The sequence below is a fragment of the Podarcis gaigeae genome (assembly GCF_964106915.1).
Source record: "Podarcis gaigeae genome assembly, chromosome: 10".
NCBI classification, from domain to species: domain Eukaryota; kingdom Metazoa; phylum Chordata; class Lepidosauria; order Squamata; family Lacertidae; genus Podarcis; species Podarcis gaigeae.
The window spans coordinates 18,634,999-18,662,616 of record NC_139686.1 but is presented as its reverse complement, the minus strand read 5'-3'; the positions used below and the strand labels follow the sequence as shown (position 1 = coordinate 18,662,616).

The following is a 27,618-nucleotide window of genomic DNA, read 5'->3' as shown; positions in this document are numbered from 1 at the left end:
GGGGGGAGAGCATCCAGTCCTTTCCCATCAGTTCACTATTCCAGCTCAGTCCAGTATAATTCTAGGATTCTTTGCGAGTGTTCTCTGTAAGGAAGTGAGCAGAAGATTTATATCTTTGTAACGTGGAAATTGTTGGATGTATTGGGTACTAGGAATAGTTAGACACTTACTCAGCAAATATTCCTGGAAGTTTATCAAACTGTTGTGTGACATATGGTTGAATATTTAGACTCTAGATTTTAAGACTTATAAAATTATAAACAGTATGGAAAAACTGAAGAGAAACTATTCCCTTTCTCGCTGCATTTCAATTTGGTTAAATCCACTTGAATCCAGTGGCAGATATATGTATTCATAATACACAATGTATTCATAATACACAATTTGGTTATAACATTTGTTGTCGCAGGGTATATTTTTTAATACTAAGATGTACATCTTGCAAATACTCCTTGCATGTTGTTAAGATGTGTAGGGGACAGTTGATGAAAGACTTCCTTTGAAAGATAGTCGGAGTTTCTTTTGACAAGGTCAAGGTCTTAAAATATTTTCAGAATAAAGCTTAGATTCATATTCAGTTGAATATATTTGTTTATGTAACCAAAGCAATTACCTTTCAAGTATCCTTCATGCACACAGGCTGGAAATACTCTTGGTGGTTTTCTACCAGGTGTAGATTGGAAATTTCTCCCTACTCTCACCTTTTATGTCAGCCTTCCAGGGTTTGTTGAAAGGCACCAGTGGCCCATTTCCCTGGCTGCTCCTCTGCATTCAAAAGCTTGTTACTAGAAGTGTACCCAACCTCACACGTCCCTACAATGAATGGAAGATCCACCTCCCCTAATTCCACTTGGTTAAAATGAAAACTATTTTATATGAAAATTTGAAATCTGCTAAACATAATGGGTGATCCTTACTTCCTCACAAGTGCCTTTGAAATTGTTATTTAAGATTGTCTAACTTAGTGTAAGGTTTTTTGTTTCTTTTTTATGCTGCCTTTTCCCTCATGCCCATCCTTAATTTGAATTAATCTTTTGATTTTGAAACTAGGATTATTGTATACTTTTGACAACCAAATAATTTTTCACACTACATTATTCAACTGGGGGTGGAGGGAGTAAGGGGAAAACAGACAAGTTGTGGTAGCTGCCCCCTACCTGGCTAAAAATTAATCTGTAAGTGTTGGAGTTCTTGTCTGACAGGAGCTAGTGTTAATCTAGAGAATTGTGTCATACCAGTTAGTCACGTCTCCACAATTGTTTGTCAAGAACCTAGGAGTAAGTGGTGTATTAAGGAAGGAGAGAGTGAATATAAACTGCAGGATTGTGTCTAGTTTCTTCATGTAGTTCCAAACTATGCATTCAGTATATCTGAAGAAGCACACAAAAGCTTATACCCAGAATAAACTTAGTTGGTCTCTAAGGTGCTACTGAACAATTTTTTAATTTATTTTGTATGCATCAGAAATCTCTAGTTCACAGTTCAGATAAGGAAAGTACTGTACAGGGTGATACGCATTGTTGAGAACCAGTATGGTATAGTGGTTAGAGTGTCAGATTAGGACCAGAAAATCTAGTTTTCAAATCCTCTCTCATCCATATAGCTACCTGGGTGACCGTTGGCCGGTTATACCCTCTCAGCTTAACCTACCTCACAAGGTTGTTGTGGGGGTTATATGAGGAGGGGGCAAACCATGTAAACCACTTAAGATCCTTGGAGAAAATGCAGTAAATTAATAAATAATGTTAGTCATACTTGGATTAGATCCATTAAAGCCAATGGATTTAGGTGCATTGATTTCAGTGGGTCTGCTCTAAGTATGACTTAGTTTGATATAACTCAGAATACATGGATAAAGGGCAAAATCTAAAAGAATGATTTTACATTTTAAAAGGACTGTCCCTAGAATTAGTGAACATTTTGTGGTTGATTAGAATTTTGGCTGTGAAAGGCCAACATTTTTTTCAAATACTACTTTGGAATCTGTATGAAATGACACCTCTTGAAATCTAAATACTGTAGTAATTGGAATAAATAGGATGTTTTGCAATTTTGAAAGTGAATATTACTTTAAAAAATAGAATTGTCTTTGCATGTAAACATGTGATTGGTTTGTGGGTTTGTTTGTTTTTTCTTTGTTTGTTGGATCACTGAAAAGGTTTCTTACTTAATGAGAGGTGGGGGTATGCTGGCTTTCCTATATCCTATTTCTGTCATTCCTTACACCCATTCTAATTATTCATTTAAGAAAACTGCTAGAGCTTTATTTTCTGAGCCCACTATAATTACTACTATAATGGTAGGACGGTAGAACTGTAGTCCAAAAAATAAATGGCACTATTTAAAAGCAATGCGGAATATGTAATGAGATACACAAACCAGGCATGCTAATTAGTCCACCTCTAATTAACTTGTTTTATGCCATCTATATCAGTTGTCCGTTTGTATCCTTTACAGTAAATCTGATCAACCTAAATTTTATTATAAACAGATTTTCCCACCTAGGGCTTTGGACTAGGGATTTCTTTGAACTAAGTTGCGAACACATTTCAGCCTATCAGTTAATCTGATAATTTAAAAAATATATCTTCAAGGATATATTTTGGCAGAAATGCAAGGAATAACTGAAGGACACATTCCAGATCTTAACTGGTTACTATACTTTTTTCCTCTTAGATGTGCAAGGTTTGTGACCTTCTCAGTTCCAAACATGAGTGTACCAACAATATAAGCAAAAGTGAATATTCAGGGTCATTTTATATATGAGTTCAACCAGATGATGGGCTGTGGGATCTGGGATGATGGGAGCCATAGCTCCAGGAACATCCCTATCCTAGAACCTTAGCAGGAACCTTGCCTTAGGACTTCATGCACAAGCACACAACACAACTCTGTTGCAATTGCTTTGTAGAATTTGCAGTGTGCAGACAGTTCCTAGACCCTGCTTGCATAAAAGCTCATTTTTTATTGTGAAAGGTATCTTAATCCAGAGTTTCAAAGTTATGGGGTTCCTTTCGCACCCTGTTTATTTAGGAAAATGGAATAACTGTGATTTGACTAAACAATCCTTGGGGTTACTTCCATCTCCACAGCTATGTAATTCTATGGATGAAGCATGTAAAGTTGAGTACATTGAGGAGGGAGGAAATAGTTTCTGATAGGGAAGGTGGTTTCGTAAAGCTGTAACTCTACAGAACCACCACCTGGCTCATGAGTGGCCTCCATGGAGGACGTTTGAGGCTTCAGAATACCCCTTTCTGAACAGCTGCAGCCCAAGGCTTTAATTAGGTTGGCTGGTGTAGGGTAAAGACTCCATGGAGCCACAATTTGATTTGCATGCAGTTTACATTGACTATTTTGGGGAGCTAAGAACACCCCTTTGTGGACAGCAGCATGAGAGCCCCAAGTCTTTGTTTTATGAGTGTTCCCTATTCTCCACTTCGTCAGCATTTAAAGTCAAAATAATGCAATTACTCATCATTAATAGAAACACTGCTTTCCGATAACAGTGGGATCCCCCTGGTAAAATTCAAAATTAGCTCTCAAGGGTCAGTTCCAGGGATTGGAAAGCACTTGCTGGATGCAGGCTGCAGCTGGATTTCATCTAACCTTCTGGATTTCCTTCTTTGGGCTGGCCCAAAACATTTTGCTGCTTAACATGGGGACAAGATGGCACCTCCACTATTCCATGGAAAAAAGCCAACCCAACTGATGGCTGGATCTTACTTCAGCACTGGCAGTATGAAAAGTGAACCTGAGGACAGTGGGCTTCCTTCAGGCCACAGAACAGGCTGTATGGCATAGAAAGCTATGTTCTCCAGCACCTCACAGCTGCCTCCTTTTCCTCAGTATCTGCTGCCTAAGGCAGCCACCTCTGCCAAGTGGTAGGGGCAGTCCTGCCTTCCATCCTTCCATTATTTAGCAGAGAACATCTGAGACGGGAACAGACTTTAATGTTGTGCAAACTGTTGCACCTCCTTCCTCTACAAGAAGAGGGGAAATGTAAGCAGAGAGGTAGATGTTTATTTGCAAATACACAAAACATCATGTGTGGTTTTTGCAACTGCAAACATGCAGTTTATGGGATGCAGTTAAATTTTAAAGCTTGAGGCTTTGAAAGCAGGACTTTGCATTTCAACTGTACATTGAAGTTGTTTACATTCTCCTGGGATTACTGAGTAGTTCTTGTTTTTTCTGTCACGACAGATTAAAGTGTGTTGGAAAGCTTTTAAAAGTCTGTAGAGAAAATAGGTGAAATTTGAGTGGAATTACTTTGAATTAAATATTTGCTTCTGTTTCCATTGGATATAGCTTTGTGCATCTGTTAAGGGTCTTTATGTGGGTCTGGCCCCAACTACTATTGGCCCTCTGCCCAAAAATATTTCCACGCCCATGTCCTTGGTGTGTGGACTCTGCCCCCCACCCCTGCAAACTGAACTGTCTGCTGCTCATGCAGCAAGGTAGCTTTTCCTCTTGTTGTTGACTGACTTGTCTTTACTGATTAAATTGGCACATGATCAATTATTCAGGCAATAGATTCAGTCTTTGCACTCAAAATGTCAGTTTGATTTCATTAATGAACAGTGCACTGATATACTAAACGGTCTGGCTATATTAGAAGATTCAATTACCAGGGGTCCACAAGTTTTAGTTTTCTTAAAAGGTAAAGGGACCCCTGACCGCTAGGTCCAGTCGCGAACGACTCTGGGGTTGCGGCGCTCATCTCGCTTTACTGGCTGGCCAAGGGAGCCAGCGTACAGCTTCCGAGTCATGTGGCCAGCATGACTAAGCCGCTTCTGGCGAACCAGAGCAGCGCACAGAAACGGCATTTACTTTTCTTAAGAGGTAGCTATTACCAGCCTTTTCCTAAGTCTTTTGCATGTGACAGGCCTTGTTCTGCTTCTACCTTCTGTAAATTCCCAATGTGAAATGAAACAAGAGAAGGTCCCTTTCTTTGTGTTCTCTGACACAGAGGGATAAATAGGTACTGTACTTGTTTCACTCTTAGGAGCCTTTGCCGTAAGCCAGAAATGACATAATTCCTTTTTGTTTCTTCTCCGTTCCCCAGTGTTCATTGGAGGCATTGTGAGTTCTTGGCAACTTATAGAGAGCTCATGAAAAAGATCAGTAATACCATACAAGTTCCCCTGAATGTCAGCTAGCCTGAAAGTAACAGTCTTCCTCTGGTTTATATTGGCCAGTTGAAAGCAACTGAAAACAAGAATGGAAAGATGTTTCCTGCAGAATACCAACAAGGTGTTTGTTACATACCTTAGTTATGCAGTCTGCCACTAGTACCTTCTAGCAGAATGCAATGGACACCCTCTGGTTCCATTAGGAGTAGGGCAACTCAGTTGTTCAGTTGTTCTTGAATCTTGGATAATTTGTGCCCTGAATAATACTGAGAGGCATCGCCTGCAAATCTTTTGCAGATTTTATTTCTCTGTTGTCTAAAATACTGCGCACATGAGTATTGCCCTGTGTTAATGTCTCTCTCAGAAGTACAGTCATACCTCGGGTTACAGACACTTCAGGTTGCGTTTTTTCAGGTTACAGACACGCCAAAACCCGGAAGTACCAGAAGGGGATACTTCCGGGTTTTGGAGGTCATGCATGTGCAGAAGCACTAAATCGCAACCCGCACATGTGCAGATGCAGCACTGCGGGTTGCGAACGTGCCTCCCGCACAGATCATGTTCACAACCCAAGCGTCTACTGTATATTGTTACAAGGGTTGTGTGCTACACACAATCTCTGCTGAGCAGTAGCAAGATTCCAAAACATTACACCCAAATAATGTCCCTCTTTGGTCCTCTCATAACTTCAGTGAGTTTGGATCCAAAGCAGCAGTCAGTCATGGCCCCCAACCTCTCAATGCAGCCTCCTCAGCCAGCATTGCATGGCATCTGCCCTTCAGCCCCCCACATGCATGGAGCCTTCCCCACATCCTGCTTCTCCTTCCCAGAAAACCCTTTGCCAAGCATCTCTTCCCCTTCTGTCTGCTCACCCGTCTTCTCCTTGCTATTCCAAGCCTAGTTTTAAGAGGTGATAATTTTCCTGTAACCTACGGCATTGCTCAGCATAACCTTGGCAACCTCCGTTGGCACAGACTCAAGGATTTCCATGTGATGAGCCACCAACACCTTTCATCATGCTTAACGGCTTCTATCCCAGGTGAGGCCCTGGCCTAGAAAGGAAGCTTAGCCTGTATTATTCCACTGGCCTGGCATCTTCCCTTCAGTAGTCCAAAAAACGGCTACATCCTACCCTTTCATTACTTTATAACATTTATTAACTCTAGCAGTTATAGGTGCCCTGTGTTACCACACATCTGTAACAGTGTTATAGTAGAGGATGAAAAGTAGGGCATTTAGCCATAAAAGTTAGATGCAGGAGTTTTATAACATTATAAAATTATAAAAGGTGTTAAAATAAGAAAATATCTCTTGATACAAGCATACATTTTTCAAGTGAATTTTTCCCATCTTTGTAACAGAATATTTCAACAGACCATTACATTTGTTTTCCTCACAGTTCTCATTTATTCTTTTATCAGTATTTAGTCTCTCACACTTCAAGCTAGCAGTTTGAAACATTAGAAGTTGCAGTGTTCAGACTTCAGCAGTGGCTGGAAAGCTTGGAGATTAAAGGAGGGGGGGAAATACAAATCCACCTCAGCCTTGCATGCCCTCTCTGTCCCTTTTGGTTTTAGTCTGGAATCCCAGCTACCTTATATTTAGAAAAGATAAGATAATTTGTTCCACCCCCAAACACTCCTTCAGAGTTCCCCCATCAGTATCTTTAGAACCTGATCTCATCACCTGCCATGAGGCTCATTCACTTGAGCCAGAGAAGACAAACGGGATGCTGACCAGAACAAGGAAGGACAGAATCTGTGGCATCCATGGTAGCTCTTGTGGGCTACATTTTCTTGTTTCTAAAGTGTAAAAACCTACTACAGCAGCAGGCTAACATGGTTGTCATTTAGCAAATTACTTCTGTTTCCTTAATTCATTTAATATTTGTTTGTTATTCTTACTATTTCTAAGCACCATTCTTATTTTTCTGTGTAATTGTGGACCAGGTGGTCAATACTGGACTAGAAATACTACCGATGTATCGATTTATTTGTGTTCTTTTTGATGCAAGGACCAAGTTGTTATCTCTCCCCCCACCCCACCCCAATGGTGCTGTCCTCCTTCAATCTCTTGAAAGGAATAGCCTACAATTTTTTAAAGTACCGTAAATTTCGCTCTATAACACGCAGATTTTTTCTCCTAAAAAGTAAGGGGAAATGTCTGTGCGTGTTATTGAGCGAATGTGTGGTCCCTGGAGCTGACTCGCCGGAGCGCAGGGGCAAAAATAGACAAAAATCAGGCAAAAATAAGATCCGGCGGGCGGAGGGAAGGCAGAAGCTGCTGCTTTCCTGCATTCTGCCTCAAGGTCTTACTGCCCACCCGCTTCTGTTGCTGCGTTTGCTCAAACTCAACAAAGAGCAGGGAATCCCCTACCCTGCTGGCAAGCAGAGGGTTAAGGAAAGGATCAAGTCCTTCCTTCTAATTCTTTCCTAGTCACACTGCGTGCAGGCTCCAGCCCACCACCTCCTCCTCTCCGTGCTCTAGGGACTCGCAGGCAGCCGAAAAACATGCAGGTCGGGGAGAGAGAGAGAGAGAGAGAGAGAGAGAGAGAGAGAGAGAGAGAGGGCTGGCTTGGGGGGGGGGACTTTTGCCTTCCTTTCCTCCCCCCCACCCCGTTAAACTCCTCCCCTGCATTCTTAGCCAGCTGCTTCTCCGCACACCCCTCTTGTGCTTCTTGTCCCTTCTGTATTTTTCCTTCCCTCCCCATTTAAAACGTGGTGACAAAGCACGGATCCACATGGATCCTCAGGATTTTTGCATTGGGTCACCCCAAATTCACCATCAGATCACATTACATGTCCATGGCTACATCTTGCACCAAAAAAATCACGCACCCACTGTTGCCTAGGGTCACAGTGGTGCAAAAACGTGGTTACAAAGCATGGATCCACATGGATCCTCAGGATTTTTGCATTGGGCTACTCCAAAATCACTGTCAGATCACCTGTCTGTGGCCACAGCATGAACCACAAAAATCATACATCCACTGTTTCATTTAGAATATTTTTTTTCTTGTTTTCCTCCTCTAAAAACTATGTGCGTGTTATGGTCTGGTGCGTGTTATAGATCGAAAAATACGGTAATAATGCAAGTAAAAGGGATTTGTTAGATATGAAGTCTTTCAATCTTTTATGACTCTGATTAGTTTTCAGATCATGAACATCTGATTACACTTAATTTAATATGTAAGGCATCCCCCTCCCCCGGCTTATCAGTGGTGATTTGACAAGTTTCATGCTGTGTCTTCATCTGGCATCTGTACCAGCAGACGGTCTTGTCAACATAATGTCACAAAGTGTCCATATGTTAGCATATTGGTAATCTCCTCAGGTGTACTCAGTCATAGATTTCCCTCCTCAGATACTGCTGATTAGCATTTTGTCAGAGTTCCATGTTTGTCATTGAACTGTTGTTTGCCATCACTTTCCTTTATAGAGACTAGCCTGGATAAAAATAGATTTAAAAATATGATTTTTAACATTTTGTTTTGGATTTTTAAAACATCAATTATATTATCTTTCAAACTAGCCTTCATTTTAAAATGAAATATAAATGTATTACAATATAAATGTTTTAAAGTCTTCTCTCAGTCCCTTAAAACTGAATTGATGACATCTTATCAAACAAAGTTAAAGCCTGTTTTCCAGGCAAGTAAATGAACCAGAAGTAAATATTTGGTGACTTTTGACATCAGGCATTCTTAATATGACAAGAGATCATAAGTTGTACAAAGGCATGGTCAGAACTTGTGGACATTTACTGGAGCTGAATGTTGGGGGAGATTCAGGATAGATAAAAGAAAGTTCTTCTTCATACAGTGCATAGTTAGACTATGGAATTGGCTCCTATAGAAGGAAGCAATAGCCACCAACCTGGATGGCTTTAAAAGAGGATTAGACAAATTCATGAAGAACAGCCATGGTGGCTGTGCTCTGCCTTGACAGCTGGAGGCAGTAATGCTTCTGAATACCAGTTGCTGGGAATTGCAGATGGGCAGAGTGCTCTTGCGCTCATCTCCAGCTTGCAGGCTTCCTACAGGCCTCTGGTGAGACTAGGATGCTGGACCAGTTGCGCCTTTGGCTTGATCCAGCAGGGTCCTGCATTCTTAGAAAATGAAGGCAGCCCTGTTTAGGGAAGCTTTTAATGTTTGATGTATTAGAGTATTTTAATATATTTTTTGGAAGCCGCCCAGAGTGGCTGGGGAAGCCCAGCCAGATGGGCAAGGTATAAATAATTTATTATCATTATTATTATTAATAATAATAATATAAAAGTTTCACAAATACATTGGGCTCAAAGAATCATAACTTCTAGAGCCAGTCCACTTGATGCAATCATTTAAGCAGCAATTATTTTAAGCACATTTGGGTGGAATTGGCCCCAAATAAAGTTGATAAATCAGATTATCACTCTGTCAACATTTTGAACCTCATGAACTATACATCCTTCTCAAATTGTAAGGAATATAATACCAGAATTACATTATTTTGTAAGCAATTTCTGCTGCTTTAACATCAGTTATCCACAGCACCAACACACATGTTGAACCATTGCCTAGTAGATACATTTAAAACAATTTCTGTTCATTTCATTTCGTATGAATGCCCTATGAAAGGATATAAGTTTGTACATTTTTATTTATCTCTTTGGGAAGACAATTCCAACCATTTTTCTAATAGTTATTGGGGAAATTTTTGTACTTACCTGATTTTTGCAATATAGTTCTCAGCTAAAAATACAAAAATGTCTTTTTAAAATCCACGTATTATAGAGTTAAACATGTTCATAAATGGTATTAATATTTATTAAATTTATTACCCACCCTTCACCAGCAGGTCCCCAAGCAGGTTGCATCAATTTAAAATTCAGAATTAAAAACAATTAAAACAAATTATTCACAGGAATAGGGTTATGCAAATACGGGGGACCTGCTTCCTGCCTTGCAGGCCTTTTCCACCTGACCTAGGAGGACAGGGCCTGACTGACTGCAGCTGCAAAAGCTGAGGCGGCCAGTGACTATCTTGGCTGTGAGAACCTGCTTTAACTTATGTGTTTTTCAATACAGGGACTTCGTTGTTTTTAAACTGAAAGGTGTGGGATGTGCCCAATCATAGTGGTTCAAGGTAGGGTTGTGCCTCTGAAGACAGTTTGGAAACTTCAGCTGGTGCAAGTTTGTTGGCTGGGCTGCTCACTGGGGCATTTGTAGTTTTATGTTGCGAACCACCCTGTAATCTTCACATGAAGGGCAGTATACAAATTTAGTAAATAAAATAAGAATAAATAGAACAAGTTGCCTTTGCTTCCTCTTTCCTGCATCCTGTAATTACACTCTGTGGGATGTATAGCGATTGTATTTTCTATTCATGCACTGACGTGTATGCCCTTAAACCAAATTGAGTCATTTTCCTGAGCCTTACAGAATTGACAAATGTACTAGTAGTAGGCTACTTATATGCAGAATTTTTAATCCCTTTCCTTTTCTGCTGCCTTTGAGATAATTCAACACAAGAACTTCTTTAAATGTAAGTTGATTTGTGGGATTGCCAGATAGATTAAATCCTATTAAAATCATAGCTTTGCTTCTTAATGAAGCTTTCAAACACTACAGAAATAGCTCTTGTATTTCCATATAAATAACAGGTCTGATGTCCTAGAGCAATTACAAAGTTAGAATGGCAATATGTGTTGGAGTTAGCACATTCTACATCAGCAAGGTCCTGTTGGACACCTGACATTAGCTCCTTTGCTAGCTTTTCTGAGTGGGTGGAAACAGATTGTCAGCAGGGAATCCCTTTGGACAGACAGGTCTTTGCTTCCAATGTGCATTAAGCAGATTCTATTTTTTGAGAATGCAAACTGTTTTTAAGAGCAGATTAGCTAGATGTTTTTAAAAGAAACTGAAGACTTTTTAGTGTTTCTATTTCATTGTAGTATGCTTTAGGCCTCACCCTTCCTCTTCTACCCCAAATGCTATTTAAAAAGAAAAAAATGGCTGCTCCTGCTTGACCAGCTTTACAGGTACGCTTTTGACATGTTGGCTTCCATACAAGCCCATTTTTTCAGTCATGAGTATTCATTGCTGTTCTGCTGCTTGTTTTCTATCTATACCAATGGGTGAAATTTGGTGGAATGTGTCCATTTTCATGCAAGGGTGATATTTACTTTGAAAGGCTGCAATCCTAAGTCTTATTAAATTCAGTAGGACTTTCTTCTGAGTTAGATATTGTTAGGATTGCAGTGTAAGGCTTGCACAAGGGCTCCTGCTTACTTTTTTTTTTTAATTAAAAGCCCAATATATGTCAAGGCTGGAGTCAGATGCAGAAGAGGCAGAGGCAGAGGCAGTTGTCAGTGAAGTTAGGTATTTATTCAAGGAAATAGTATGCAACTCAGAACACTTCCCAGCAGCTCTTGCCGCCATAGAGCAGTTGCCAGGACTGAGGATTTTCCCTCCCTCTGCACTGTTCTAAGTCTCCACCCCTAGATGTTGCACAAGCCGTCTCAAACCATGCCTATGCACATCAAGTCACTGTTCTGTTCTCATTATCCTGTGCATTCTTGGAGATCGGAGGGGAGGGGAGCTTGGCACAGTAGGAGAGGGAGACTCCCATGATTCTTCAGCAAGCTCTTGACCCCACCCCCTCCTCTGTTTCAACCTCTGAGTCTGAACTGCTCCCTGCTACCGTCTCTCTTTGCTCACTAAACCCTGTTGCCCCTTCAACATCTGACACCTCCCCACAATCTTTTCCCTCTGACTTCTCTGTGTTTCACCACCAATCTTCTGGCTCTGAGCTGTCCTCTTCTGGGGTTTCCCTTTGGGGTTCCCCAGGTGGTACCTACCACCACTCTTCTTCATTCAGCCAGACCCTGACAATTTGTGTACTGTGATGAGGCTCCAAGATAATCCAGTAGGGAGAGTGGATGGTTGGGTACAGCTGCCTGAAGGCATCACAGGCAGATTGAACAGCAGTGTTCAACTCTTGCTTGCCCATTTCTCCTGCTATGGAGCAAAAAAGACCTACAAGGAGAATTTTTGGTGTTTTGGCCCTGTGGTCTTACCTTCTCCTTCCCAATCCCCCTTTTCTTTTGTTATGTCTTTCTGTTAGACTTCTCTATTCCACAAGCTCAGAGCAGATTAGTGTAATTTCTCCCAATGCATTGCTCAGGTTGCTGAAGATTTAGAAAGGTGCTTTTATACAAAAAACATGGGATTAAATGTTATTTTTTTCTTTGTTTTATTAGCCTGTCTTTTCATCATATTTCAATGTTTGGGGAAGCAATATGTTTGCTATGCAAAAGAGTTGGGCCCCTCATGTTGTTCATTTCTTTACAGTTCCATTTTTAACATAGTGAATTCATGTATTTGGGTTTCTTATTTCCAGCATATGCAGATGACAATCCAAGCTCTTCAGGATGAGCTTAGGATCCAGAGGGACCTGAACCAGCTTTTTCAGCAAGACAGCAGCAGTCGATCCAGTGAGCACTTTGTGACAGAGCTTACAGAGGAGAACTTCCAACGGCTTCATGCAGAACATGAGCGCCAGGCCAAGGAACTTTTCTTGCTCCGCAAAACCTTGGAAGAAATGGAGCTGCGCATTGAGACGCAAAAGCAGACCTTAAATGCTCGTGATGAGTCCATCAAAAAGTTGTTGGAAATGTTGCAGAGCAAGGGGCTGTCAGCAAAAGCAACAGAGGAGGATCATGAGCGGACTAGACGGTTGGCCGAGGCAGAGATGCATGTGCACCACTTGGAAACCTTGCTGGAGCAGAAGGAAAAGGAGAACAATTTGCTAAGGGAGGTGAGTTGGGATTCACCCATAGAGATTCTGTTCTACTGTCTAACCTTATTACTTGCAGTTCAGACTTCTCTCTTGTCAGCCCATGTTTACTTGAAATAATTAGCTCTTAATAGTTTTGATTTTAATTAATTTCTATTAAATTAATTTTTATTTTTTTAGAAAAATATTTTTATTAAGGATTTTATTTGGTTACAAAAGTACATACATAGTCTCTATTTCCAGATCATAAAATCCTTTCTGCAGATTAGTTCTATTTGATGTGAGATGTTGACGTATACAGTATAAGGTTGGGGGGAGAGAGAGGTGGGAAGGGTCTATTTAATTTAAAAGGATAAAAAAGGAAGAACAACAGACAATTTAAAATATTATGAAAATACACAGTAACATCAAAAAATTGCATTAATGCAAAGTTACTAATATATATATCAATTTCAGTTCATTTCCCTTCTGACACACCCTCCCTCTCAGCCTCCTGGTTCTCACCTGAGGGTCCAAACTCTCAGCTCACCCACAAGTGTCTCACAACAAGAAGAGTTCCTGGAAACAGCAGGCATCACCCTAGTCTCTTACTCTAGACTTGCTTTTTCTAGGCAGTCCCAAGGTGAATGCTAATTCCTCAGGCTGCTCCCAGCTATGTCCCATTCAGCTGCACTCTCGTCACCAGGTGCAGCAGATTTATTGAGTGTCCCTGGGGTTCCAGTGGATGGGAAAAGAGCCCCCCTCCACTCACAAGCCTTTCTTCACCCTATTTTGTATCCTACCTCTCCAGATGCTTTACTGCTCCATGGCAGGGCTTGCTAGTTCACTTTCCATCCTTGGCATAAGCTGTGTAATTAAAAACTATAATGGTTCTGGATGTTCCTTATGCCCCTCTGTTAAAGCATAAGGGGCATAAGCATAATGAAGCATAAGGATCATTACAATTGATGATGCTGTATAAAATGTATAGAAACTGGCAATTACTTAATTGCAGATTTGCTTTCTGTGTATGTTAGGGGTGGCTGAGCTGTGACCCTCCAGAAGTTTTTGGATTCCCATTTCCCATCAGCCCCAGTCAATATGGCCAGTGGTTGGGAATGTTAGGAGTTGTAGTCTAGCTACACATAATTCCATTTGGACCAAAGTGTACTCAGTACAAGATCCAGTATATTCTTCATGTTTGGATGTATGTGTGCAAACGACTTGGGTGTTTCTGGCAGTAATATAAAAATAGTAAAGCTCCTTCCACAACAGCTAGAAAGCTAACATTTGAAATGTTGGGCTTTGAAGATCCACACACTTCTAGACCTGGACTTCAGGAGAGTAGATTTGTAGTAGCACCCAAGAACATAAGTCTAGATCAGACATACATGGTTGGAACTTGGTCTTCATGTACCTTACAATCCTCTGATGGGGGAGGGAGAATCACCAATGGCAGCCAGGAACTTGTGCTTGCAGAATGGCAAGCTGTATTTATTCTCTCTGTGTGTGTGTAAATACTACTTGTGTAACCATCTGAGGATGCTGCTATATATTAGTCCTGTGTGTTTGTGTGTAGTTTCATTAGAAAGCTGTAAATGAGCATCTACCTGTGTATAGAAGAATAAGGAGAAATCTTGGCAGCAGTAATGGATGGTTGCTCTGCCATTTCCATGGAAACAGCCACTTTGCTATGAAGGTTATTTGAAGAAATCATTTGCTGCCTTGGTTGCATAGTCCAAAACACACTATTTAAAGTGAAGAAGTATTGCACTTTATAGTATTGTATTCTTTATAATTTTTTGATGTAAATAATTCATAAAGTAATAGCTAAATGTAGCTGAATAACTTTAGGCAATAAGCACTCCTGCTAAACAAAGAAGCATAATATCGGCTAGACAGTCACTGCCAGAAAGTAAGGTAGAAAGCGATGTGTGTGGTCTGATGAAGGAATAAAGGACTAGGTTGATACACTAGTGTTCACACGTTCAGATTCAACTGAAAACTGAGCACAATAGAAAGTTTTTTTCATCCTAATATTTGTTAAACATAACTGTTGTTGTGTCCTATGATGCTCAGAGCTCCGCTGCATGCGTGCAAATTTTAGGTAGCTTGGTGAAGGAAATTTCAAGTAGGGCCTTTTGAGCAGGTATTGAAGGTGGGTGGTAGGGACAATATATGAAGAAGGGCACTTCATATTAGCAGAATGCCAGCACCTTGAATTAGACCCAGCAAACAGGTGGTCAGTACAACTGTCACAAAACCAAGCGGATGTTTCCTTGTTGCCTTGTATGTCTCAGCAGCTGAGCCTCCATGACAGAAGTTCTGAACACTTTTCAAGGGCAGCACAGGCATTAATTGAATCTGCGGAAAACAATTATCAGTATATTAATGACACCACATTACTAACAATTTTGGAAGCTCCAAATAAATATTGAACTTATTTTAGTAAGTTTTCTCTTCCAGTTAACTCTTCTTTTGGGGGGGGTAGAGGGGGGTTACTTTGGTACAACCAGCATTAAGTCCAAAGAGCATCAGGTTTGTCTTTCCTGCACACGTTTTCAGTGTCCAGAAGATGGTGGTGTATTTCCTACAGACTCCCACCTTGTTGCTGTTGTTATAGAGGAATAATGTTTGACCTTGCTTAAGGCAAATGCAGGTTTAGTGGGAAACTATCCTGTAGAATATGATTATATGCCCTCCAAATATGCCCTCCAAATATTTTAATGATTACTTTTATAATAAGGATCTATTTAATTTTACTGGCTCTTCTTTGTTCCTTGAAATTCTTTTAGAAGCTGTTCTTCTCAGGATAATTAATTATACTTTTAATTAGAGCTTTAATTATGGCTTAGCTCCTTCAATGTGAAGTCTGTTATCAAATTACAGGATTTTAATCTAGATTTTCTTTGTTCTGCAGTACACATAGAAACCTTTGGGTTAGCTAGAAGTTCCTCACACATGGAATTTTGCAGCCTGAAAACAGAGCCTATTAATTATATGGTAGATGCCAAAGCCTTCCATTTTTTATTCTTCTTCAAGTTCAACATTATTGCTGCTTCCTTTACTCTGATTAATAAATACAGTACAAATCATGAACTCCTATTTGCTCACATTCACCCAAGCTTACTGAAATGGGATGAGGAAATCTCAGTATTTGTTTATATGCACCATATTTTTCACTCCATAAGACGCACTTTTTTCCTCCTAAAAAGTAAGGGGAAATGTCTGTGCATCTTATGGAGCGAATGCATGATTTGAGGAGCCGAATTGCCCAGGAGCAAAAAGCAGATTGTGTGCTTTTTTTATTATTATTATTTAGAAAGAGGGAAGGGGGTGTTGAAACAAAGCCGCTGAGCAGCTGATTGGCAAGCGATCAGAGGGAGATAAGGGACTCTAGCGATAAAGGAGGCTGCCTGAGAAGGGGTAGATAAAAGCACATGGATCCTCAGGATTTTTGCATTGGGTCACCCCAAATTCACCATCAGATCACATAGCATGTGTGTGGCCACAGCATGAACAACAAAAATAATACATCCCCTGTTTCATTCAGAATATTTTTTTTCTTGTTTCCCTCTAAAAACTAGGTGTGTCTTATGGGCAGGTGCGTCTTATGGAGCGAAAATACGGTATTTGAAATCTGTAGAAATTTTATATTGATAACCATTGTTAGATTGCCACGTAAGAAAGAAGGGACATCATGGAACTTCAATGCTTGTTCCAAGAATTTAAAAAGGTGATAGGGCTTTCTGAAATAAGGGGCATCATTAAATTGCTGTGGATTGGGTTTCCTCACATTCCTCTCTCCCTTAAAATAAGCTGCTGTTTAGTTTCTTCAAGCTACCTGCAAATTGCTAAATTGAAATACTGTAACTTGGAATTGGAATGCTGCAGCTGGAGGAGGAGAGGACAGAGGATGAAGAAAGAGCCGTGAGTGGAGGGGGGTCCTTTTCCCACTCTTTGGACCTTCTGGGACCCACCTGAGTTTGTTGGACCCTCCCTGAGGCTGAGAGGGAGGGTGTGCCAGAAGGAAAATGAACGAATATTGATTTATATCTACATTAGTAACTTCGTATTAATGTAACATTTTTATATGTAACTGTGCATTTTGTTTAACTTCTCTGTTGTTGCTCCAGTTTTGTGTACACCACAGAGATATTTTTAATATATTAAGTGGTATAGAAATTAAATAATTGATATTATAATTGTTCTCTTCTGAATGTAATGGCTTTGTTCATCTTCTTACAGCAAGACTGGACCAAAAAGGGGTTTGGCAACGTTTAGGATCATTGGTATAGTTGCTTTACACCTCTTACACCATTTGTTTTGACAGTCTAAATGACCTCTGAGCTGGAAGTAAAGCTATAACTGATTTCAGAATAATTCCAGTTTAGCATAAAGCAAATTTTATTACTATTGCATTCCAAAAATATATTTTAACACTGAATAAAAAAATTAATTTTACCTTAATCTTTTTAATGAAAACATTTGGATTAATCAGACTCCACCTTTAAAAACATAAATTACATTTATGTATAGATAGACATTTTTCAAATGACAATTGACCACTTGAAGAGTAAAAGAAAAGCACTTTCAGAATTCCATCATTCTACAATATAATGCTGAGGACACATATATTTTACAGCTATCGTCTTTCCCCAAAAGTAAGACATCCCCCCAAAATAAGACCTACTTCCAGTTTTGCCTCTCACTGTAATATAAGGCATCCCCCCCCCGAAAATAAGACCTCCCCAATAATAAGGCCTCCCCGGAACATAGGGCCTCCCCGGAATATAAGGCCCCCAAAACTACCGTAAGGCGACTGACCCCTCTGGACCGTAGCAGCGGACGCCACTGTGCAGCTCACTGATTGGCTGCAGCACAGCTGGAGCTGTTCAGGCAATGCGAGGTCTCTTTAAATCAGAGAGCCCGTGCCGCCGCCAGGACAAGCTGCCGCCTGCTGCCCGCTCTGCCCTGACGGAGTCTGGCTGACTCACAATTAGACAATAAATGTGTACCGTATTCTTCTTCATGGAAAAATAAGGCATCCCCTGAAAATAAGACCTAGTGCATCTTTGGGAGCAAAAATTAATATAAGACACTGCCTTATTTTCGGGGAAACAGGGTAACTACTAAAAGCTTTCAATGATGGCATTGCTGCCATGATTTGTTATCATCATTTCTACAGCAGATAGGACATCTGTCAATTTCTTTGTGTCTAGCTGAATAACCAGTGTGTGCTGAGCAACTCTTGAGTCTCTAGCTGTGTACAGCTGGGTATCTGGTTGTTTTGTTAGGGGCAAACAGAACTGCCATTGGCGAAAATATACATCCCACCAATTAGGCAAACCTTTTTTGGCTATCAGCAAGCCCTGGAGGAGAAAACAGAAGGGAAAGCAAACAAATGAAAAAATGTCGACATGAAATGCTTGTGGTAAATAATGGAAGGGGTCCAATGTACCTCAGTAGTCTAGTAAGCATTTCCCCCCCAAAAAAAACACTGTAAATAAGAAATCAGTGTTGCAAGATTGCACTATGAAAGTGTTTCTTCCTATATCAAGATAAAGCCACTAAGGTAAAATTTACTTCTGGAGTACAGTGAACCCCTTAGTGTTATGTAAAGTTTGGGGGGGGGTTAACATGCAGAAATGAACAGAAGCAGTATAAAAGCAGTATAAAAACTTACTCCAGTGCTCTTGAAATGTTGTAGGCATACATACACAAAGTGAAATTTATGGTCCCGACAAAATGCTGTGTTATTTTCCGCATCCTGTTTTGAGAAGTTGCTGGGGAGAGAAATGACCCCATCTAGTCTAGGCTTTCAGTAGTTTTAGCATCTCATTCATTTCTTTAAGGATATGTCAGACTGCTGATAGGGCTTAAAAGTCAACACAAATCAGCTGGTGATAACTTCAAGACATGCTAGGATCAACCGCATTCTAGATTTTCCAATAAAATGTTTTCATACTGGAAGTAAAAAGGTAAAGGTACCCCTGCCCGTACGGGCCAGTCTTGCCAGACTCTGGGGTTGTGCGCCCATCTCACTTAAGAGGCCAGGGGCCAGCGCTGTCCGGAGACACTTCCGGGTCACGTGGCCAGCGTGACATCGCTGCTCTGGCGAGCCAGAGCTGCACACGGAAACGCCGTTTACCTTCCCGCTGGTAAGCGGTCCCTATTTATCTACTTGCACCCGGAGGTGCTTTCGAACTGCTAGGTTGGCAGGCGCTGGGACCGAGCAGCGGGAGCGCACCCCGCCGCAGGGATTCGAACCGCCGACCTTTCGATCGGCAAGTCCTAGGTGCTGAGGCTTTAACCCACAGCGCCACCTGCGTCATACTGGAAACACTAGTGTTATTTCACAGTTACAAAATATAACAATAAAAATGAAAGCCAAAAGAAAGGAACGTAGCAGAACAGACAGAAGTGTGCTTCCTGATTCCTGCTGTTGCCAGGTTGGTGTCATGGGTGATCATAGGTGATGTCCTTTGCCACTGATGACACCTTTGTTTTCTGCTTCTGTTTGGAGATTCCTTTTAGTCATTGCAGGTAGCATATGAGGGGGGGGCTTTGCTATTCTGCTCAGTTTGACCCAACTGCTGCAGGATTGCAGGCAAGCAGGCCACATTTTTTCCCTTGCTAATAAATGTACCATGGCCCCTGTAGAGCTAGTAGCTGATGTGCTGCTCCCTAGCCATCTGTGGCAATGGTGCCAACAATAAGGTGTGTGGACCTAGTTGCCAGAATTTCTGACACCTTGCATTGTCTTAATCCCTTGTTTCCTTAACTCCTGTGTATTATGTGTGGAAGGTAATTACAAAAAACTGAAGGAAATACAGTATAGTTGGCTTGTACTCTGTAAAATACAAAGAAGAATTAATTCTCTGGCACCATGCAGCCCTGCATTCAGCTTTTTTATGCTAGAAGTACTTATTCTGCGATACAGAAATATAGGTGTTCACCTTTACACCCATTGCATGTTGACTGTTTTCATGAACAACCTAGTGAACGTTCTCTCATCCCTTGCTGTCTCTCTGGAGAAAGCTGTCGTCATCAGTAACTAGGTGGTTGCTACTCTGGGCGTGTAGGAGTATTATTGGCACAGATGCTTTATCAGCTTGTTAAGTACATACCAGATTGTTGCTGTTATTTATTAATCCTCTTTTTAAAAAGTATTTTTATCCTCCCACCAGAAGATAAAGTTTGAAAAGACCATATAAGGAATCATCTAGCTGAAAGGTATTGGGGTTTTTAAGTTGCTTCAGCTGCCTGCTGTTGAGTGTTAGTCGTTGGAAAGGCTGATGATTATAACCATTTCACTTGTGTGTAGATTTATTTCAGTGGACTGTAGATGTCTGTTGTTTGATGTGAAAGGTCATCCAAAATAGTTGGATAATGTTGCTCATGCTCTTTTGAGTAAAGTCTGTTGTGCTTAGCCTTCTTGTATTTCTTTCTGTACAGGAAATGCATCGTCGTTTTGAAAATGCACCCGATTCTGCCAAGACTAAAGCTTTGCAGACTGTTATAGAGATGAAGGTAAGAATTCTACAGTTACATGAAAGAGGAGATGCCTATTCAGAGCAAAGGGCATAATATTTCTTGTTCTTTTGCTATTCGGGTTTTTAAATTTAACCATAAGCAGCACACTGTGGTATATTAAACCACAGACATTCATTGACCACACAGGAGATAGGATTTTTACAAAGAAGTTGATGAGCAGAATGTGTTGAGGACCCCTGTCCTTTCCATCTCGCTTGAGAGCAATGCTGCAACATCTTTTCATCCAGCCAGATTACGGAAAATGCTCTTTGCTCTTCCTACTACTGCTGGAATATTTTCAGGGTGTTGGGGCTTCAACTTTCACATGGAAGATTCTCCCTTCTTGTCTTTCTTCACTGACTGACAGTGTTCCTGTAGGAGGGCCTGTTTTTTATTTTGCCATATTAGGGTGCCTTCACAGTTTATGAAAAAGACTAATTTGCCCACTGTTCACTGTGTCTGAAGGATTCTAAAATCTCTTCCATGGAGCGTGGACTCCGAGATTTGGAAGAAGAGATCCAGATGCTGAAGTCAAATGGAGCCCTCAGTACAGAGGAACGAGAGGAGGAAATGAAACAAATGGAGGTGTATCGTAGCCATTCCAAATTCATGAAAAACAAGGTAATGACTGAACACTATCTGTTAGGCAATGATATACTCCTTTAAGAAACTAATTAAACCAACTAATCACAAAGCAGATGAGGCACTTGCATTCCACCCTCTCTACTGGTGTATGTAGGTAAAGGTAAAGGGACCCCTGACCGTTAGGTCCAGTCGTGGACGACTCTGGGGTTGTGGCGCTCATCTCACTTTATGGCGGAGGGAGCCGGCGTACAGTTTCCGGGTCATGTGGCCAGCAGGACTAAGCTGCTTCTGGCAAACCAGAGCAGCGCACGGGAACGCTGTTTACCTTCCCGCCAGAGCGGTACCTATTTATCTACTTGCACTTAAACGTGTTTTTGAACAGCTAGGTTAGCAGGAGCAGGGACCGAGCAACGGGAGCTCACCCTGTTGTGGGGATTCGAGCCGCCGACCTTCTGATCGGCAAGCCCCAGGCTCTGTGGTTTAGACCACAGCGCCACCCGCGTCCTACTGTGTATATACACACACTCAAATTGTTGAAATGGAGTTTCCTCGTGATAATGAAATACAGTTACCGTATTTTTGCACCATAACACTCACTTTTTTCCTCCTAGAAAGTAAGGGGAAATGTCTGTGCGTGTTATGGAGGGAATGCCTACGGGTGGCATGCCTACAGATTTTCCTCCTCTAAAAACTACGTGTGCGTTATGGTCGAGTGTGTGTTATAGAGCGAAAAATACGGTAACTCTTTTTCATAATTTGAGTATTGTTCTTCAAACAGTAGTAATTTTTATTTCATAAACTGATGCAGAAGCACCATCCAGTCTGTTCTTGGGGAAATTAATCACAATTAAATGCAACACAAAAGGGCAGTAGTCCTCAAAAGGCCTGATTATTATTTTAAAAGGAGATCCAGTTATTGATCTACTGCACAATAATCAAATTAAAAACATTCTGCATAGTTTTCTTTCAAATTTATGTGTTTTATTTTCAGCAGTATTTGATACTTGGCTCTTTAAGCCATTAATTTTTTTCTCAAATTGTTCTCAATTACAACAGTTTGTCTCATTACCAAAGAACCGGTGGTGTTTTCTAGATAATGACATGCCATCTTTGTTGTTATATGTGCAATATTTCCTGTATGCAGCTTAAGAAGAAGTGTTTATTTTAGAGATCCTGCCTTTTTGCCAGGGTGGAAGGTTTGGCAAATGTTGAATCTGCTGGCTGTTTTTTTGCTACAATTTGCCTCCGTACAGACTGAGGACATTTGACAGGAAAACATTCTAATATAAAAGTAAGAGAATAATAATGTCATGGCAGGTAGAGCAACTGAAGGAAGAGCTCAATGCCAAAGAGGCTCAAGGAGAGGAGCTGAAAAAGAGAGTGACTTCTCTCCAGACTGAGGTCTCTGCCGTAAGATTGATTTCTCTGTGTGCAGTGCCGCTTACTTGGGCTCTGCTGGCTTTCCGGGTAGCTTACTTTGCTTGCCTTGCACTCTGTGGCTGTGAAAAGCACTATAACTAACTATAAATCTGCATCTGTCTTTAGCTTACTTATGGTTGATATAAGTAACATCACAATCTATAATCTACTTCAAACACCCAATTTTCATGACTTGGGCTAAGGTGTCATGCTATATTTTTAGATTCTTTCAAAGTGCTTCAGATGCGTCTGAGATGCATGTACTGAGCTCTTGAAAATGCTCAGTAAAATGTTATGACTTTGATTATATTCCACACTATATTTTGTCAGGCTGTGTATTTTCATAAACATTGTGTGAGATTAGGAGCAGAAATGCAGACCTTGTTATGTCCTCATTTCCTGTCCTGCCTTGAAGTATGTGCTGCACATTTAATCTTAAAACATATCTGGATTGCAAGTTTTTTGACTTGTTGATGTATTTGGCTTCAATTTCCAGGATGAAATGAAATAATATCTCTATGATAGATTCAACAGAGAAAATCTTTTTCTACATGAAAACTGAGCTGTGATCTTACCCTGATTACAGAAGATTGTTTCTCTGTTTAAATAAATCTGATTTGAAGATTGTATAAATGCATACATCTTTTTTTATGGGCTACCATGGTGCACCAGTGTACGAAAATATTTTGCAGTTAATGAAAAAATAATGCAAGAGAACAGGGAGGGGACCCAACCCATTTTTGGCAAAAGTACACAGTTCCCAATGTCCCTCTAAATCTATGCTGTAGGGTCCCACAGGGGGGTGAGGAAACAGTTGGAAATTGCTTCCCTCCATCTTTTATTCATGGAAGTCTCACAGTCATCTGAGCGACACTGTTTACTATAATCTTAAGCCCTTGTACTAAAGTTAAAAGAATACAAGCTTTGCCTGCAGGTTCATAATCTAGTACAGACAATGACCTGGATTTTACTTAACACCAAGTCATAGTTTGTTCAACAAATCATAGCTTGGTTTGCAAAGTTTGGTTTGTTTGCTAATTGCTCTTGTCTCATGCCTGTGGAGCTTGGTGAGTGTCTGAGGTGGCCAAACAAACCATGGTTAAGAAGGGTACTGGGTTCGCATGCCATACCAATGGTTAAAACAAACCAAGCTTCATGAGCCAGCAACAAACCATGGCTTCAGAACATGGTTAGTTGGTGGTAAGCAAACCATAGTTCCATAGAACTAAATGACCATCTCTGTTTCCGTTGAGACATGGCAGGCACTCACTATCTGTGCTTTCTGGAAACATACATGTTTGGTTCATCCCTCTAGAAAAGTCTGTTGAAACAATCTCTGTTTGAAGTGTTGTTTTAAAAACGGTACAAATCTTCAGTTGTTTTTGTACTGTTTGAAAAATTATCGTAAGGTTCTTATGATGTGTCTGTCAATTGCCTTGAGACATATGTAAACATGTTTAATTAATTAATAGTTAAGCTGCTGGGCAGAGTATGGATGATCAAACAAATCATAACTAAATCATAGATTCTTCATGGTTTAAAGTTATGTGCAAACCAAACCTATAATTAATATAAATAATGTTTATAAGACAAAATGGGGGAGGAAGGGAGCCTTGGCATTACTATTGGAACAAAGGATTTATAATTTGCTGAAAGCCTTGAGAGTACTCAAGAGTGATGTCAATATAGTTACTAGTTAATGTTTAAAGTACTACCTGGGAAATACATTGAAGTTCCCTCAATTTTCAAATGCATATTTTTTTCACATCTTTGCTAAAATATTTTCCTCAGTCATACATAATTGCAACACAGAGAAACACAGGTATTAAGTAGTAGGAATGTAGGCCAGAAACAAAATGATATTGGCACTCTTCAACAAAGCAGAACAGCTCCTTTTTAAAATCAGTGTTTTTTGCTTCTGCAATTCACTACTAAGTGCTTTAAAAAGCTTAGGCAATAACTGATTGGCTTACTATTTGGCCTATTATTTGTTCTTTCAGTTCTTGGTTCATCAGCAATTGTTGGGCCTCTGCCTGAAGTTGAATGTAGTAGTGGAATAATATGCATATTGGCTACAGTCCAGTTCTATTTTCATTTTACAACATTATTTTAAGACTGTACTTGCACAGGCACATGGGCTCAGTGAAGTTTACTGTCCTTTCCGATTTCCTGAGCCAGCTTGGTGCCATGCCTTTGTGATAGCTGGAAATATTTCCGTAAATAGTTCTATTTACTTTGACAGATTAATGTACAGTTTGATAACCTGTATTTTTCTCTTTGGTTCCTCCTTTAGATTGGTCAGGTGAAACAGGAACTGTCACGCAAAGACACAGAGCTGTTGGCCTTACAAACAAAATTGGAAACCCTCACAAACCAATTTTCCGATAGCAAGCAACACATTGATGTTCTCAAGGAGTCCCTCACAGCTAAAGAGCAGAGAGCTGCCATTCTGCAAACAGAGGTGAAGGGCACAATCTTGAATTATTGCTGTTTGTTAACTATAAGGGGTCCTTTTGAATTCAGGGATAAAATACAGAAATGTAATGCTATGGAGCTCTTGAACATGGTATGACAACTTTCCTCTGTTTAGAGAAGTCTAAGCCTGATTTCTATGTATCAGAAATCAGAGTGTGAAAGTTAAGTTTTTCACCTTAATTTCCACTGTAACAACTGCTGCATTAAAGAGGTAAGTTAATTCCCCTTCTTATAAGCGCATAGAAAACTTAATATTCAAGGATATCTTCAGGCACTTAGCAAATATATTTCTTTTACTTAACAGAACTTAAGCATTGCAGAAAAGGACATAAATGAGGTTAATAGCATAATAAACTTTATAAATTGCTGCTATTACAATTCTCAAATATTGATTATTGATGCTGAACTGAGAAACCACAATTAGTTCATAATTGTCTGAATCGGCAAGGCTAAAATTGGGCAGCAAATAAAAGGTTAGCTGGACCTCCCAAAATGAAAGGGGCTCAAAGGAAGGGATATTTACTCCCAATTTTTCCTTTCTAACCTTTCACAATTATCAAAGATTTCACCATTTTGAATACTGTGGTGTCATCCACAAACTTGTGAATTCCTGACTAGGTCATTTGTGAATACATAAGCCCGCAACTTATGCACATTTAACTTGTGCACATTCAGCTTTACATGCTTAGAATTTTTTTAAATGGAAAGCGGACAGGAATCGGGGGGGGGGGGAGACTTTGGCAATCCCACCCACATTTGCACCCAATGTGTTTTGACTATACACAGTTTTGGCTTTAGGCATGATCCCCAGAACATAACCCCAGCATAAGTTATAAGCTTACCGTAAAAAACAACCCAAAATCCTGGTTCTGTTACAGCTCCTTGGAAAAACTCAGCTGCCACTCTCCAATGTGCCCATTTCCCGTTCTTTAACTAAATACAAATCCATAAAATATGTCCTGTTATCAGACTTGATTAACTGAGTCCCCAGTTGACAAGGGTTTGCTAAGCAGCTTCAGAGTCTATTTTCAAATCCTGGTAGAAAGTTATAGTTACAGACAGAAGGGAAAAGCTAGCATTCCAGTGGCTTTTAGTTTGGTTACATTATTGTTATCTGCTCGTATTGGTGCATTTGTATATATTTCTTATGCTTACAGCCTAAATGTATGTTCTGCAAACCATACTTTCTGAAAATAGCAGTCCTGTTCTATAGACCACACCTTCTGAAATGCATATATTTAAAGGTGTGATAACTTCTTAAAATGTTGAACTATGCAACTCTTTTTGTTCAATCACAATTAACATAGTCTGGAAGGTTTCCGAGTGTAAGCATATGGAGCTGTTTTGTATGAACACGTAGTTTTATTGCTTCTATTTGGATAAATAAATATGTTAGCCATAAGAGGGCGCCAGTGTATTGGTTATTATAACACAGTACTTCACATTAGTTCCTAATGTTCATCAAAATAAACTAACTGGTTAGTGGCAGATGTTTATATTAAGAGGAAGATGAAAAAGTATGGCATAATTTATATGAATATTTCAAGCTTCATCAGAAAGCCTTTTATTAGTGAGTATTTTCTTAACCGTGCACAATAAATTTGGTGTTAACCTTGTGCGCTGTATTAACAAAATTGTTGAGTGATATGGCTTCCTCAATAACTCTTCTATTTTGCATTTGTTACAGAAGAGTTGTTAAAAGTATAAACATTAGAGTGCTTCTATAAATTTTGCTTTATACCCTGTCTCAAAATACCATAATGCTTGCTTCATGTGGGATTAATTTGACTCTCAGTACTCAGTGCATTGCCCTTATAAATATTTGACTGACATAACACTCAGTAATATTACAATAGACTATTCTACTGGATTACAATTTAGCATCCTTTTCTGGATTGCTTTGGAGAGAAGGTAGGGCAATCTTTAGGCAATGCTTTACTGCAGGAGTGAGGAACTGGCAATCCACAGACCAGTCCTGTGCACAAAAACCTTTCAGACCCAATTGCCAACCTCTGAGCTCTCCGCCACTCTTCTCAGCCAATGGCAGGCCAGCAAAGATGTCCTCTTCTAAAACAGCTGCTTAGACCAGTAGTAGATAAAGCAGGTTAGAAGCACCTGTCTGAACCTTCCCAGTTTCCAATGCTTGCAGTGTTCCATCCACCTCAACTTTCAGGTACTGCTTAAAATCTTGGTTCAAAGGCTTCTCTCCTCTTGCCTTTCCCATTTCCCCAGTGAGACCAAAATGTTACAATAAAGGTAGTAAGGTAGCTGTATAGGACACCTGCAAAATGCAGTACAGTGAAACTTCTGTAAATGTGCTTGTTCAATGTGCATCCTGTGTACTGAATTGCATTTCTCTAACTTTAGTTGTATGCACAGTGAAAACATTACAGAATATGATGGTAAGACTGCAAATGTTTTTGCTTCTATTAGCCTAGTTTTGTTAATGACCTGAATGTATTGCTTAGTGTCAGTAAAACTGGCACCTATAATAAGCATGAAATTATCTTAAAAATTGGTGCTCCGAGAATTAAGGTTTCCTGTTTTTCTGTCATATGGATATTTGTACCCTAAAAGTTAGAAGGAAGTTAGAGCGGAAGAAAGGAATCTAACCCAAAACACCATCTGACAGTATTAACAAATGCTCATGTTAAATAATTTAAGAGAATAATCCATGTATACATTCACTGAACATTTTTTTAGTTTGAAAT

The 27,618-nt window shown here is 40.1% G+C and overlaps 1 protein-coding gene across 26 annotated transcripts in view; it reads left to right on the top strand.

Moving 5' to 3' along the window:
- Positions 1–27,618, top strand: part of ERC1 (ELKS/RAB6-interacting/CAST family member 1) — a 168,809-nt gene that overhangs the window by 9,652 nt on the left and 131,539 nt on the right. For 17 of the 26 annotated variants that reach the window (XR_014555565.1, XR_014555566.1, XR_014555567.1 and 14 more), the window contains 5 exons: positions 12,518–12,934; positions 20,351–20,425; positions 20,894–21,049; positions 22,331–22,414; positions 24,726–24,893. Coding sequence is in view for 23 of the 26 variants with exons in the window: in XM_083700040.1 (XP_083556166.1) it covers positions 12,518–12,934; positions 20,351–20,425; positions 20,894–21,049; positions 22,331–22,414; positions 24,726–24,893 (900 nt within the window). In the remaining 3 variants the exon portion in view is untranslated. The remainder of the gene's footprint in view (positions 1–12,517; positions 12,935–20,350; positions 20,426–20,893; positions 21,050–22,330; positions 22,415–24,725; positions 24,894–27,618) is intronic. The other 9 variants (XM_083700024.1, XM_083700044.1, XM_083700036.1 and 6 more) reach the window with 1 other exon arrangement.